We start from the raw sequence: 16,255 nt of genomic DNA, 5'->3' as shown, positions 1-16,255 counted from the left end.
GTGTGAATGCCAGAGATAACAAGTTTTCAAAAATTTATACTACAAAATGATTCCAGGTTTTTATACCAAGCGAACTAATGATTACATCATGAGTAGAATTTCTAAGGCAATAATACCAAAATCAATCAATATAAAACAAGGAAAGCTATGAAAATCCAGCAATAAACAATTTAATTTCATATAAAGGGACAATTTATTTTTATTTATTTATTCGTTCTCATATCCCATTATTATCAAAAAACTAGTTTTGGTTCAAAGTGGCTTATAACTACATTTTGGTGGTTACATTTGTGCTTTGCAGATTGGTGAAGCCCCAATCTATATGACAGACCTCATAGACCTGCCAACTAGGAACACAAACAGATCAGCCCATACATTCCTGAATCTCCACTACCCCAGCTCCAAAGGACTAAAATATAAGTCTACATATGAATCTAGCTTCTCCTACATATCCACGCAACTTTGGAACGCACTACCAAAGGCCATAAAAACAATGAATGACCTAACAATCTTCCAAAAACTGCTGAAAACCGACCTATCCAAGAAGGCATACCACAAAGTTCCACCCTAACCACAGACTTTAAATGAACTAGACAAAACCGTACCCCCACAAATGACTGATAACCAAATGACTACTAATGAAAATTAAGCAACACGCACTATCACTTTATTTCTTACACCAGAAACGAACTATCTATAGCTGACTATCCAACTTATACTATAATTAACTCTATCACTCAGGAACCTCTTTGCAATATCAAATTGTATCATATTTTACAATGTATGCACCTTAAGGTAACATCATCTGTGATTCCCGACCCGGAAATGGCGATCGCCATTACGGCATAATGTAAGCCACATTGAGCCTGCAAATAGGTGGGAAAATGTGGGATACAAATGCTACAAATAAATAAATAAAATGGACATCTATAGTTTGTGTAGTTATTTAATAGAGTTCGTGGAGAGATAGGTAGTTTTGTGGTTAGCTGTAGAAGTTTTTGAAGAGGTAGTTTTTCAGTTCTTTCCTGAGTTGGAGGAAGTTTGTAATGCTTCTTACGGCTTTTGGTATTGAGTTCCACCATTTGGAGCCCAGGTAGCTAAAACCTGCTGTATATATGCTTTTGTAGGTATTGTTTCTGCAGTTGGGTAGATGTAGTAGTAGGTAGTTCCTGGTTTCTGGGCTTGTGTTTCTTGGGGATAACTCGATCATGTCCGTCATATATTTGGTTGCCATTCCAAATAGTATTTTTGAAGATTAGAGTGCTCGCTTTGAAAAGTAGTCTTGCCTTGATTGGTAGCCAGTGTAGTTTTTCTAATAGTGGGGTTGCTCTCTTGTACAATCCACATTTGCAGTTGGTTCTAAGCTTTCTCCCACTCCTTCTTTCTTAATTCATTTCTTCTGATTTTTCCACTGATGGTCTTTGGCAGCTGTTCAACAAATTCCACCTGGATGTATAAAACAGAAAAAGGAGATCGTCTTAGTCCTTCTTATCAAGCCTGCAATAATGGGGACGGGAAAGGTTGTTGTTCGTACATACTTTTGAATCCCGGTGGACTTTTTATCTTTGAAAATCTAGAACTAATGGTGCTGAAGTCTCCTAAAGGACTTTGCACCTGTCTCGCACCGTAAATGAAAAGCATAAATTAAAAAAAAAAAGATCCTAGTGTGTTCTCAGCTAACTCTGCCCCTTTCTGCCCCGATCTTTCCATGCTGTGAAAATATGCAGGCATTTGGATCATGGAGGGAGAAGGCAATTTTCAGCCCTGAATTATACCTGGGTAACTGATTAGTGACCCCAGTAAAATCTTTTGAAAATTGTTCTCTTTCCACGTTGCCCTTACTTATATATCTACCGCAGGCAGAGTTTAATAACATAGTAGATGACAGCAGATAGCCCTGCATGGTCCATCCAGTCTGCCCACTATATGCATACTTAGTCTAAAGCTGTTCATGCCATTTTCAGGGCACAGACCGTAGAAGTATGCCTGGAACTGGCTTAATTTGGTCTAGATTTTCAATGCTGGTCCTGATCTATTTGATTTTATTTAAAAATTTATATTTTGCACAATACAAAGGTTCTAGTACATTCACAATATATAAATCACATTGCACATACAACGTTAAGACCTCTCCAACACTGCGAGGAGTTTTCATTCCTTTTCAAACTCTTTCACGTCCCAAAGCTTTATTTATCATGGTAATCTATTCCATAACAGAGGACCCGCTACATAAAAAATTGAGTTCCGGAACTCATTTAATCTTATCACACCAATGTGATGGAACACCCAGTATCGACTGGTCAGCAGATCTCAATGATTGTGTCGGTTGATACACGTGGAGCTTTGTGGCAAGCACCTTAGAAAGCTGTCCCATTATTATCTTAAACACCAAACAAATGATTTTATATTGTATGCAGTACAAAGACTAGGGGACACTAAATGAAGTTACATGGAAATAATTTTAGAATATTTTTCAAAACAAACAGAAGTGCAACAGCAGCAAGTACAACATTCAGCGAGATGTTCACGAACCCAAGCGTATAACATACCATCAGCATGTGGCCAATACAAAAACGGAACATAAGCCACCAAAACTCAACCCCCTCCCACCCACCCCCCCTAGACATGGAAATACTTTTAGAATTAATAGGAGAAAATATTTTGTCACTCAATGAATAGTTAAGCTCTGGAGCTCTTTGCCGGAAGACGTAGTAACAGCTGTTAGCGTATCTGGGTTTTAAAAAAGTTTGAACAAGTTATAGGAAAATGAAGAGGATGGCTATGACTAGACCATGAATGGATTACGAATGAGCATGGAGTATTTAAAAAGATGGGGGGGAGGGGATGAGTGGGAGGGGAGGGGGGGAATAATAGTAATAAGGGGTTCAAATACGGAATAATGTAAGGTGTTACTATTGGAATTACGGTTTGAGTTTAATGTAACATGCTGACTATTGTTTCTTTCAGTGTACATGGCAAAAGTGAAGGTAGTAAGGGGGGAGGGGGATAAGAGAGGGTACTGTTATAAAACAAAAACTGATGATAGCAACTTAAGATTAATGTACATAAGAACGATAGCTTTACAATTTGTTATGTATGTACTCTAATGGATGTGTTACCAGGTGGAATCATCAATAAAAATGTTGACACATAAAAGTAAAAAAAAAAAAAGTTTGAACACGTTCCTGGACGAAAAGTCTGTTATTGAGACAGACATGGGCGAAGCCACTGCTTGCCCCGGGATTGCGAGCATGGAATTTTGTTGCTGTTTGTGATTGTGCCTGGTACTTGTGACCTGGACTGATCACTGTTGGAAACAGCGTACTGGGCTACATGCCCAAAACACAGCAGCCAGGCTGATAATCGGTAAGACACGAATCGAAAGTGCCAAACCCCTTCGAGAAAAACTGCATTGGCTCCCAATTAAAGAACGTATTACCTTCAAAATCTGCACCCTGGTCCACAAAATTAGCTACGGCAAAGTCCCAGGATACATGATAGACCTCATTGATCTACCATCCAGAAACAGAACTCGATCATCATGAGCTTACCTGGACCTCCACTACCCAAGCTGCAAAGGACTCAGATACAAATCATCCTACGCATCCAGCTTCTCCTACATAAGCATACAACCATGGAACGCACTGCCAAAAGCAACGAAAACAACCTACGACCACCTAAACTTCAGGAAATCACTAAAAAAACAACCTGTTCAGAAGAGCATACCCTACTGACCCTACATAAATGCCTACACAGCTAAACCAAAGATGGTACTGGACACTTTTAACCTTCCCCTCTTTGACCCCATTATGCCTGGATCAATTGTAACTTATTCAACTACAATATAACCTTGTATTTGTTTCTCTACCGATCTAGGCTTACTCCTTACGGTATTACGTAAGCCACATTGAGCCTGCAAAACGGTGGGAAAATGTGAGATACAAATGTAACAAATAAATAAATAAATACATTGGTCTGACCCAGTATTTGTTCTTATGATTGGGAGCCAATATAATCTTTTCAACACTGGTGAAATGTGCTCATATCAACTGGGCACTGGCATCGAATATCTGGTTCTATCCAGCCAATGGAGATTATCCGGGTGCAGCTGCTGTCCTAATTTTATCTGTGCATTTACCTGGAGGCAGACTGAAAATCACCACTAACCAGATTTATCCAACAGTAGTCCCCAATAAGCGATCAGACTATGCCAACATCTTTGTCTAGTGCCCTGATGGCGAACCTATGACACGCGTGTCAGCACTGACACGCGTAGCCATTTTTGATGGCACGCAGCGCCGCCGCAGTGTGGTCCGCCCTCCCTCCTCACTCCTGGAAACTAACCTTAAAGCCTCCTTTCACGTCGCAGCAAGCAGCAGCAGGGCAGGCCACTCCTTCCTTCCGTGTCCCGCCCTCGCCTGACGTAACGTCCGCGAGGGCGGGGCACAGAAGGAAGGAGGAGAGGTCTGCCCTGCTGCTGCTTGCTGCGACGTGAAAGGAGGCTTTAAGGTTAGTTCCGAGCCTAGTAGCGGGTGGAGGGGGGGCCCCGGCAACCTCGGGTGGGCAGCGATCTCGGGTAGGGGGGGGGGGCCCGGGGGCGGTCCTAGTAGCAGTGATTTTTCTCGAAGTGACACACCACCTGAGTTATGCTCGTTTTTTTGGCAAATTTTGACACACCAAACTCAAAAGGTTGCCCATCACTGGTCTAGTGGGACATAGCCAAAATCAAGGGCAAAGGTTCCTAAAGAAGGGCGAATCCTGAAAAGATGGCGTGAGGCTATGATCATTTTAGGTCTGGAACATAAAGTAATAATTCTGTTGACAAATCCTTCATATATTATTCTGTACTTACCTTTCTAGGATACTTGTAAGGGGCTGTAACTTTTTTCACGTGCTCCTGCAGCTCTCGAGTCAGTTCTTCTGGATCACGTGACTTATATGACTCTGACAGTACTACAAAGGCTTTCACAACCTGAGAAGACAGTCTGAAAAGTTAACAAAGCATCCCAAGACTTTGCACAGTGCAACTAATTCTGAACCACGAGACCTGGTCAGAAGACTGAAATCAATGTGCAGTTAATGAAATGTTGACTGGTGGGAAAAATACTTTGACTCTTTAACATTTTTGCTTTGAAGAAATTGATTGTATTTCTGTTCTGACCCGAGGAAGGAGGTATGAATTCTCAAATTAGTTCAACAGAAAATAAAGAAAACATAGGAAAAATATGTCAAGTCCCAGTAAAGTATAAAGAAAAGATCTGTTGAAACAACTGGTTCAATACCTTATCATTTATTTGCAAAAACTGAATTCTAAAACAGAAAGCTGAATTTTGTCTAGTTAAGAAAAGTAAATATTGTATCTGTTTCTTCAGCTGTAGACCAGCATTTGAGAATGACAGAGGAATGGCTATCAGCAAACCTTCTTGCTTTAAATGCTAGTAAATCTGGTTTTCTTCTTGATTCTAGAACTCATGGCTCAACTGGCCCGGTTCAGTTTCCTATAGTGGGTGTTAACATCTCTTTGAGATCTAAAATTGGGAAAGACACTTGATGGGTTAATTCTCAATGAGTGTCTATCACGCACGTGCAGGACGTCACACTCACAGAAACAGAAGCCTGCGCGGCCGCATTGCTGATCTGCAAGGGCCGACCTCTACATGGAATGTTGCTAGTGGAATAGCAACATTCCATGTAGAATCTCAAACAGTAGCAACAGAATCTCAAATAGTAGCAACATTCCATGTAGAATCTCCAATAGTAGCAACATTCCATGTAGAATCTCCAATAGGGAAAGGGAAATGGGACTTGATATACCGCCTTTCTGAGGTTTTTTGCAACTACATTCAAAGCGGTTTACATATATTCAGGTAATTATTTTGTACCAGGGGCAATGGAGGGTTAAGTGACTTGTCCAGAGTCACAAGGAGCTGCAGTGGGAATCGAACCCAATTCACCAGGATCAAAGTTCACTGCACTAACTACTAGGCTACTCCTCCACACATATGCTAGTATTCTATAAAGAAAAGTAGGCATGTAGGCTCCTTTACACTTATCCTAGTTATACGTGCACAGGTATAGAATTACCCCATAATAACGACCATATTAGACAAAGCAAAAAAATAATCATAAAATACACCAAAAAAAGAAATAGCCCTCAATCAATAAAAGAAGTGATCCAGAATACATGTAATATACAAAGAAGCCTTTTACTAAAGTGCGGAAGAAGTTAGCATGTGAATTAGTGCACGGCTGTGGTAGCAATCACTAGACAGGCATGACAGCTCATGCTAACTCACATGCTAACGGCGTATCATGAAACTATGGGGGAAATTGGCAGGTTGCGGGCAGGAAATGGGCAAGGACCTAGCTTTTTGGTTAGCACAGGGGTGTCCGGCCTCGGCCCGCACCAGGTCAGGTTTTCAGGATTTCCCCAATTAATATGCATGAGATCTATTTGCATACAATGGGAAATCCTGAAAACCCTTCTGGATTGTGGCCCTCAAGGAATCGAGGTTGGACAACCCTGGGTTTGCACAACTTATTGCTTGCTAACTGTTACCACTGCAGGCAGCTTCAATAGGGACAAATGCATCCATTCTGTCAATGCTATTAATGTGCAGTAAAGGGATTATCTGTGTGGTAACTGTATAGGACTTCATATACCACCTTTCTGTGGTTACATTCAAAGCAGCTCACATATTATATACAGGTACTTATTTTGTGCCTAAGGCAATGGAGGGTGAAGTGACTTGCCCAGAATCACAAGGAGCTGCAGTGGGGAAATGAACCTAGTTCCCCAGGTTCACAGGCTGCTGCACTAACCACTAGGCTACTCCTCCATCAGCAATCAGAGCACATTCATTTTTGGAACTTTTTTTTTTCACTAAAGGCCCCTAAGATCCACATGTCAACTATTAAATGCAACAGATGAGTCTCTCTGCTGCAGATTACATGCGTTAATCTTTACTAAAAGACCTCCTTAACTTCCTAAATGGCAGCTCATCGTGCATTAAACTTAAATCTTCAGTGAAAGGATTCTAAAGGAAATCAAAAATAATTGATTGCTGGTATCTCCATATTTAATTGCAGTCATTATCTCAGACTGCTCTATTATTCCCACTTTTAACTGGTGCAGTGCCTTCCAGTATTAAGGGCCAGAGCTAATAAATAGAGGAGAAAGCCTTGAATATAATCAGGCCCTAAACTAGCTAATCTGTCACTGGAACCTCTGAATCCGTGACCAGCAGGTCTCAGTATTTTACCAGGTTCTTCTACCTCCCACCACTGTACACATTTTCAGGTGAGGTCATGTACTTCCAAGTTTATCTTCACTTAGCACAGCACGTTCCAAATGTTTGTATTTCTTTATCACCCCAATGCAATAAGTTCATGTTTCTCTTCTGTATTCTACCACTGAGAAGATAAATGTGCTCAGTAACCTTTTGCTTAACCTTAAATCGAAGTCCCTCCATGAAACATTGGACCACACAGGGATTAATAAATACAAATAAGATTAATAAAGGGAACATAAAAAGACACTCCCCCCCCCCCTCGATATTCAAAATTATTTAACCAGCCAGTTAAATAATGTTTAAGCGCCTAACAGCGGATATTCAGTGGGAGGATAACCGGTTATCTCTCGCTGAATATCTCGGTTAGCGGCTAGCTACTAACTCCCGGTATCCATATATCATGCCAAGAATTCTGCGTGGAAATTGAAGCATATTCCATAATAATGTGCATAACCTAATTGGTTAACAAGCTAATCAGCATTGATAATTGGATGTTATCACCAGCACTAATTGGCATTAATTGAAATTTACACGCACTGCTTGCTAAGTGTATTCTGTAAAGTGGTCCGTGTAAATTCTAATGCAGTCGGCCAAAAAGGGGGCATGGCCATGGGCATTGCAAAAATTTACACGCAGGTTTATGGAATGCACCTGCTCTGCGCCTAACTTAGGCAGTAGTATTTACACCAAGTTTTACTTGGTGTAAATGGATGAACCTACAGTTAGGCGCTGGCATTTTCGCTAGTCATCCTATATAATAATTTGCACCTCCAACGTTCCATCGCTGTCTGGCTGCCTGGGTTCGTAACATCTGATGACGTCAGCCAGCCTCCAGTGTTCCATTCCCCCTCACTGCCCTGCCCTCGCATCAAAACGTAATGACGTCAGAGGGTGGAACAGTGAGAGGGAAGGGAACGCTGGAGGCAAGCTGATGTCAGGATGTTACCAGCAGAAGGGAAGCCAGCCAGGCCAGCCAGAAAACGATGAAGTACAAAGGGAAGAGAGAAACGCGGCACATCGAGGGCAGGGCAGGGCTGAGCAGAGCAGAATCGATGGACATGGATGGGATGGGAGGAGAGGACAGGAGAGAAGAGAATTACGGGACATGGATGGGAGGGCAGGGAAGAGGAGAATCGCTGGACATGGAGGGGAGGGGAGGGCAGAGGAGAGACAAAAAAAATCGCTTACAAGAGAGCCTTTCTAGGGCCCATTTCATTGTTGAGGAAACGGGCTGGGTTCCACTAGTATACTATAAACCTGCCAATGCATACTCTACAAACCATGCCTAAACCTAGGTGTGGTTTATAGACTACGCCTACGTAGAAATATTTTTTCAGCGCTGATTTTTCAGGTGCCATAAATAGAATTTAGTCCTAACCGGCTATATCGTACAAGATATTCAGCGCCAAACTGGCTATGTTGTGCGGTCAAAATAGGCTGCTTAACTAGCAGGACTTTCTCTTACTGCTAAACAGTTAACCGGTTAGCGCTGAATATCGGCATAGCCAGTTATTTTTTAGCGGCCAAAATAAACCCGAATATTCAATGCCAGTCGCTGGAAACAGCCTGGCATTGAATATCTGCATTTAATGCCAGCGACGGACAGCAAAGACTCCGCTCACCGCTGGCTAAATATGGGGCCAATCTTTTTTTACTGGACTAACAATATATTTTTTGACAAGCTTTCAAAAGCAATACCTTCTTTGAGTCAGAAATGAGTAAAAGATGTCAAAAAATGTATTAAGTTAGTCCAATAAAAAAGGTATCGTTTGATGTTCTTTTTTTTTTTTTTTGTTTTATTTCTATTCATTACCTTTAAAAGTGGAATAGCATAGCTACCACACCAATTTATCTAAAAACCTAAAGAAACAGGTCCTTGGCTAGCGGCATGGAAATATTTAGGCGTGTTGTTCTCATCCTACCTCTTTCTGATGGATCAGGGCTGCTGACAACGGCTGATTCGGTCACGGCTGGATGTTCTATCAGTGCACTTTCCACTTCAAAAGGTCCTATCCTAAACCTACATTCGAAAGAATCCAATTGGTAGATAATCTGCATGTCCACACAAAGGAAAGGCCAAGACACAGCAAGGCAGACGAACCGCAAACTCCAAGATGGAAAACAGAAACGCAGATCAGTACAGTGGCGTTCCTAAGGGGGCTGACACCCGGGGCGGATCGCCGATGTGCCCCGCCCCCGGGTGCAGCGCCTCCCCAGAATGCAGCGTGACCCCCACCCCCCGCGAAAGCCCCCCCCCGGGTGCACGCCGCTGGGGGGTGCCGCGCGCGCATGGAACGAACGAAGGACATGCGCGCGCGGCACCCCCCCCCCCAGCGGCGTGCACCGGGGCAGACCGCACCCACCGCCCCCCCCCTAGGAACGCCACTGGATCAGTAGTAGATTTATAAAAACTTTATTAGTGCTGTTTCATGAAAGAATATTGCCCGACACAGGCTGTGTTTCGCCCAGCAGGGCTGCGACAGGGGCTATTGAATGAACTATATTATAGGATACTTGTGAAAAAATTGTTGTATATTCCAACAGTTGTTGTTGATCAACGTCACTGAAGTCGGGAAAAAAGCCCAGCAGGGGTCGTATTCCTACAAATGAGGAACAACCTTACTTATAACAAACAGCACGCATGTACCAAGACATAAGACTGTCGCTGGAAAAACATCTCTTCTTGCTTTCTTTAGAACCGTGTTATGCATGGTGCATGCTGCTGTGGATGTGAAAGGTGTTAACCTGCGGGCACCATAAAAATGTTGGCCTATGTGGATGATCTGCTCTTGACCTTGGTAGACCCTCAGCAGTCATTACCTGCGCTACTTAGCCTTATTGAACAATATGGGAAATTAGCGGGTTTTCAGCTCAATTGTCACAAATCTCAGGAGCTCCCTAAGATGGAGGACATCCATTCTAGTTGGTGAAGGAAGTTTCCCCTTAGCTTGGCTACTACTTGCTTGAAATATTTGGGGGTCATTATACCACCGCAATTCTCCCTCTTGTATGACTAATGTTCGCCCATTGCTTCAGGATTCGATTCGCCTTTTGCAACTCTTGCAAGACTACTCTCTCTCCCTTATGGGGAGAATTCATTTGTTTAACATGACGTTGGCACCCCGTTGGATATATGTGTTTCAGATGCTCCCACTTTACTTAAAGGCTCAGGATGAGCGTCTGCCGCATAATGCATTGCAACGATTTTTATGGCTTATGGCGGGGTCATCATGCCAGACTTCCTATTTCCATCATCCTGAAGCCACGGGCAAATGGGGGGTTGGGATTGTTAAATATATGACATTTAACTGTTGCATGTTCTGAGACATATAAATGATTGGTATCGAGGAACTAATTTTTTCTTGCTACACCCTTTGAATTAGACAGCCTGGGTTGTGAACATTTTAGCTAGCTGCTGCACATGGTGCATCGAAGGCCCTCCCAATCAATTTTAGCCAACCCTTTTCTCTACTCGGCTCAGGCAACATGGTGATGGCTATATAGAAGCCATGATTTTTCAACAGCGGCAACTCCCTATTTGTCATTGTATCATAATCCAGATTTTCCTCCAGGCACAAATTTTTCAGTTTTTTCCCGTTGGCAATCTCTCGGACTTCATTATCTACATCAATTCTTGAATGATGATCGTAAACTGTGCCCCTTTAAGGATCTTTGGCAGATGTATTCACACCCGACTGTGGATCATTTTGCTTACCTGCAGCTTCATCACTATGCTGGCAGCTTGGGCTGGAAGAACTTAAGTGAAGATGTTCAGGAGACTTTAAATGAAGCTCTGACGCTGGATGCTCAAGATAAAGTGCCCCTCGCGTTTCATTATTGCTTTCTGCAGGACACCACTGAGGATTTGGACTATGCCCAGTTAATGGCTTTGTGGTCGGCAGACTTGGCGATTGACAGAAGGTATTGTGTTAACGTTCTTTTTTGGGAACTTCAGTAAAAGTTTGTGCTACGACTCTACTTTTCACCATGTAGGGCTTTTTGGGCATCTCTCTATCTGACAGGGGTCTGTCCCAAATGTAGAGCTCCAGCTGTTATGTTCAGTCACATGTTTTTGGACTGTCCCACTGTCTGACAGTTTTGGTCACAAGTGATTCACCATGTGATGTCTTTTTGGAAACTTGCTTTACCATTGTCGCCACTGATTCTTTTTGATATTTTCCCCCTTCCTGCTCCATTGCCGCCTGGATTGTCTGGGCTGTTGCGCAGAACGATCCTCATAGGGAAAAAAGTTATTTTATTAAGTTGGCTGGAAACAGCTACACCAACTTATCCCTTTGGCGCACAGAGATGATTACTTGGAGCGGATGAACGTGCATGATTTTTCTTCGGCTAGGGTTAAATTCCAGCATATTTGGGAGCATTTTTGGGCCACGTTGCAGCCAGCTGCGTGAAGTTGCATTTTGAATTAGTAGGTCTTTGCTCTGTCCCCATATTCAACCTTTAGTTGTTACCTGTTTGCAGAGAAGGGTGGGTGAGTGGGTGTGTTTGGGGGGAGGGAGGGTTCATTGGGGATCGAAAGAGTTCTTTGTTCTGTACTCCGTTTGAAGTTAATCTGCATGTACATTATTAGGTTTGATACTAAGATTCTTGTCACTTTGCGATGGGGGGGGGTGGTATGTACAAGGAAGGGACAAACTATGTTTTGGGGAACTGACTCCTGTGTACCGTTCTGCATTGTTCGCTAATGGTCATTGTATCACCTATGGAATCTTGGTTCGTTAATAAAAATGATTTCAACATGGCACTTTTTGGACATTTTTCTGTTTCGAAAATGAGTCCCATGGTGAAACAACATGGTTTTGTTTACTAACTCTGCAGTCGGGTGGCTCAACATTTAGATGTACAAGAGCTAAAAATTCAATTAAATACAGTATTACATAGTATTCATATAACATAAAAATACTTATATATAATTATATGTTATATATTTATGCAATATTTATATAAAATTATATTTTAAGTGCTAAAAACAACAGTTGCTTTCTGATAGAACCCAGCAGGAAGTTGAAGGCCAGTTAAGCTCAGGACAAATAATTCAAAAAGAATAACTCTTTCTTAAAAAGGAATGCATTTCTATTATCATCAGCAGGTGTCCAGTGCCGTGTAACAGTGGAATTCACCTGCAGCAGAACATTTCTGATCACTTATGCTGAAATGTTCATTTAGATAAGCAAATCAGAAAATATGAACTTACCCAGAGGATGTGATGATATCATCAGCTCTGGACACAAACCAAAATATCCATCTTCATCCTGAATCGCTCTGTCTCCAGTAATGTAAAAATCCCCTAGAAGAGTTGAGGCTGTTTTCTCAGGATCATCCTAGTTAAATAGCAAAACTATTTCTAAACACAAGAAATCTATTTCACGTAACCCTGCTCTGTATTCCATGTGATGAGCAACAATGCCATCTATCAATGAATTATATTAATTATAATTCATATTTAAAAGTCTTCAAGCAATTTCCTGCAACTATCCTCAACATTAAGAATTACCAGGTTGGCAAGAATCGCAAATTAACTGATATTCATGGAAGCTGATTGATCAGTAAAGATAATAAGGCCCCTTTAGTTTGCCAATTTAGGGTTCCTTTTACTAAGCCGTTTACTATGAGCGTCCAACGCGCACCTAAATGGAGTTACTGCCCGGCTACCACGAGGCTGTTGCGGTAATTTCATTTTTGGCGCACGTCCAATACGCGTGTCTGAAAAATATTTTTTATTTTCGGCCGTACGTATCGGCCATGCGCCAAGTGGCATTTGACGCGCGTAGGTCATTACCGCCCGGTTACCGCATGAGACTTTACCGCTAGGTCAATGCCTGGAGGTAAGGTCTCAGACCCAAAATGGATGCGCGCCAATTTTGATTTTATCGCATGTCCATTTTCGGCAAAAAGGTTTAAAAGACCTTTTTTTACAAGCGCGCTGAAAAATGGATTGGCGCGCCCCCCAAAACCCACGCCTACACTACCGCAATGCCATTTTTCAGCGCGTCTTTGTAAAAGGACCCCTTACTTCCTTTAGGAGTGAACTCCGCTCACTGGACAAATCTCTCTTGTCGTCCCCCTTCTCCTCCACTGCTAACTCCGGCTTCGTTCCTTTTCCCTCGCGGCACCTTATGCCTGGAATAAACTTCCTGAGCCTGTACGTCTAGCTCCATCTTTACCTGTTTTCAAATCTATGCTGAAAATCCACCATTTCACCACTGCTTTTGGCTCCTAGCTACTACTCAATTGCCTCCCCTTGTTCCTTCTCACCCAGTACTTCCCTCACCCTTAATTGTCTTGTCTGTCTGTATTATTTTTTAGATTGTAAGCTCTATTGAGCAGGGACTGTCTCTCTATGTCAGGTGTTCAGTGCTGCGTGCGTCTGGTAGCGCTATACAAATGTTAATAATAATAATAATAGGAGTGCCATAGTCCACAGATGGATTTCTGGCTTCACCGATTCACAACTAAAAATCCTGTGTCTACTCCAAGATTCCACACTTCTGGTACTGGTTTTTCCTCCACTTTCTCTTCTGGGAAGCTTTTCCATGCATCCAGTGCCCTTTTGATGAAGAGATGTTTTCCAGGGTTACTTCTGAGTCAGTTCCCTTTGCACCTCATTTAGGGGATCTTATACTAAAGGGTTGGTGAACGGCAATGGGATTGCTGCACGCCAATCTGGAACAACCGCAGGAGCCTGGCAGTAGTTCCCACCCCCAGTGTGCACCATAACACGGCGGTAATCGGGCAGCACCATGCACTGCTCAGCTATCGCGAGAGCCCTCATCCTCACCTATATAGGTGTCAGTAAGGACTCCTCCCCGGAAATGGCCATGTAGTTCACTTACCGCACAGCTATTTTTTTTTAAGATAAACCTCCCAGCCTTTTACCCGCTGCAGTAAAATGGGGCCTCGGCGTGCATCAAAAACATGTGACAACGCCACCGCAGGCCCCCTTGTTAAAGGGGCACTTAACCTCTTGTTCTAGTACTTCCTTTCCTCTGAATAAGGTTTGCACCTTGTGCATTCCACATACATTTGGAAGTAAACATTAACATTAGTAACATAGTAGATGACGGCAGAGAAAGACCTGCATGGTCCATCCAGTCTGCCCAACAAGATAAAACCATATGTGCTACTTTATGTGTATACCTGACCTTGATTTGTATCTGCCATTTTCAGGGCATAGACCGTAGAAGTCTGCCCAGCACTAGCCCCGCCTCCCAACACTGGCTCTGCCACCCAATCTCCGCTAAGCTTCTGAGGATCAATTCCTCAAGCATATCCTCTTCTCTCATCTAGAGTATGCGCATTAGTTTCTTAGAGACCCTTTACAAAGGCGTGGAAGGGCAAGCGCACAGGAAGCGCACAGCAAAATATCACTACCGCCAGATGCGCCCAGGTGCCCTGCAGTAGTTCTGCTTTTGCTGTGCACCGTTTCCCAAGGTAGAAAATCATTTTCTATTTGTTACCAAGGGCATGGCCACATTGAACACGCCGCCCAATTAACGCCGGGTTAGCGCTTGAGCCCTTACCGCCTACTAAATAGATGGCAGTAAGGGTTCAGGCAGCAAATGGCCACACACTAATTTTAATATTAGCGCATGGCCATTTCATTCTCCAATGGGACAAAAAGGCCTTTTTCATGCCAGGTTAAAAAGTGGCCTAACGCACGGCACTTTCACGCATCAACACTAGCACGGGCCGCTTTTTTACCACGACTTAGTAAAAGGACCCCTTAATTCTCTTTCCATGGGAACAGTGGCGAACAGACCAAAGAATAATCAAGCACCACTAGTGATTATTCTTTGGACTGTTCTTAAAGATATAATTTAACAAAATTTCTTAAATGAATATTTGAAAGTTTGGACAAGTGAAACCAGCTTAAAAAAATTGAAAATGATGGATCGATGAAGATTTGCACATCGTTGCTTTTGAAAGTCTGGATAGCAACATTGATGCTGTGAATTCTGATGATCCTTTAAAAAAAAAATTATGAAAATGTGTGGAAACAAATGGTGGGAGTATGATGAAATATCTATGAAAGCTTCTTTGAAATGATATCTACTCTGCTGTTACATTGGGTTTAAAGAGATAATTGCCTGGGACAAAGAATATCGCTACTATTCAGTGGTAACTTAACCAGATAGTGCCACTGAATTTCGGCACTGACCACTGTTAGTGCCGAAGTGGTCTGGCAGCAGAGTTGAGGCAGATGCAAAAATTAGTCAGGCACTGCAGATATTCAAACGCCAGTGCCCACATTGCTAACCAGGCATGTTGGACTTCATATAGGGGGGGTCTTTTACTAAGGCGTGCTAGGGTTTTTAGCGTGCGCTAAAAATAGGCATGCACTAAACACTAGGGACGCCAAAGTATTTCTATGGGTGTCTAGCGCACGCACGCCTATTTTTAGTGTGTGCTAAAAACATTAGTATGCCTTAGTAAAAGACCCTCATAATGTAGTCCTAAAACTATGCCCAATTAGCTAACCAGATATGGCATTAAATATCAGCCACAACCAGATATATTCAGTGCCAGTAACTGGACAAATGCCCGCACAGAATAACTGGGCCTATTCCTGCCCACGATGGTCAACGTTGTCAAAGATGCTGACCGTCATGGGCTGAATATCAGAGGGGGAAGTTAATTTTGTAAAAAAAAATCTTCAACATGGCAAGGTCAAACCTATTTCAAGATGAAATAAAAAAAAATCCCGTTAAAGGACGTGAGTCTGGTAAAACAGCGGTAAATGTTTTTAAGGCTCCACTTCATTACCATGAAAGTCTCATTTCTTTCTGGAAAATTGTTCCTTACTGTGTAGTGTGTGAGGAGACAAAATGGTCTGGTGGGCTTTACACGGATACCGAGCTCCCCTTCTACCCCAGGAGGCAGAATATTTCCATTGGCATCTATAATCTGAAACAGCAAAACATAGTTAAACCAGACTATTAACA

General features: G+C 42.6%; 1 protein-coding gene across 1 annotated transcript in view; it reads right to left on the bottom strand.

The window, feature by feature from the left end:
- Positions 1-441: 441 nt before the first annotated feature.
- LOC115476411 (acyl-coenzyme A synthetase ACSM3, mitochondrial-like) overlaps positions 442-16,255 on the bottom strand; it is a 64,934-nt gene continuing 49,120 nt past the window's right edge. The window contains 7 exon segments of the mRNA XM_030212781.1: positions 442-1,446; positions 4,853-4,972; positions 7,227-7,228; positions 9,215-9,312; positions 12,508-12,550; positions 12,553-12,634; positions 16,116-16,217. Coding sequence (XP_030068641.1) covers positions 1,360-1,446; positions 4,853-4,972; positions 7,227-7,228; positions 9,215-9,312; positions 12,508-12,550; positions 12,553-12,634; positions 16,116-16,217 — 534 coding nt within the window. The 3' untranslated portion in view covers positions 442-1,359.

The sequence above is a fragment of the Microcaecilia unicolor genome, chromosome 8 (genome assembly GCF_901765095.1).
Source record: "Microcaecilia unicolor chromosome 8, aMicUni1.1, whole genome shotgun sequence".
Lineage (NCBI taxonomy): Eukaryota > Metazoa > Chordata > Amphibia > Gymnophiona > Siphonopidae > Microcaecilia > Microcaecilia unicolor.
Note: the sequence above shows the minus strand (reverse complement) of the source record. Positions and strands in the feature narration are given on the sequence as shown.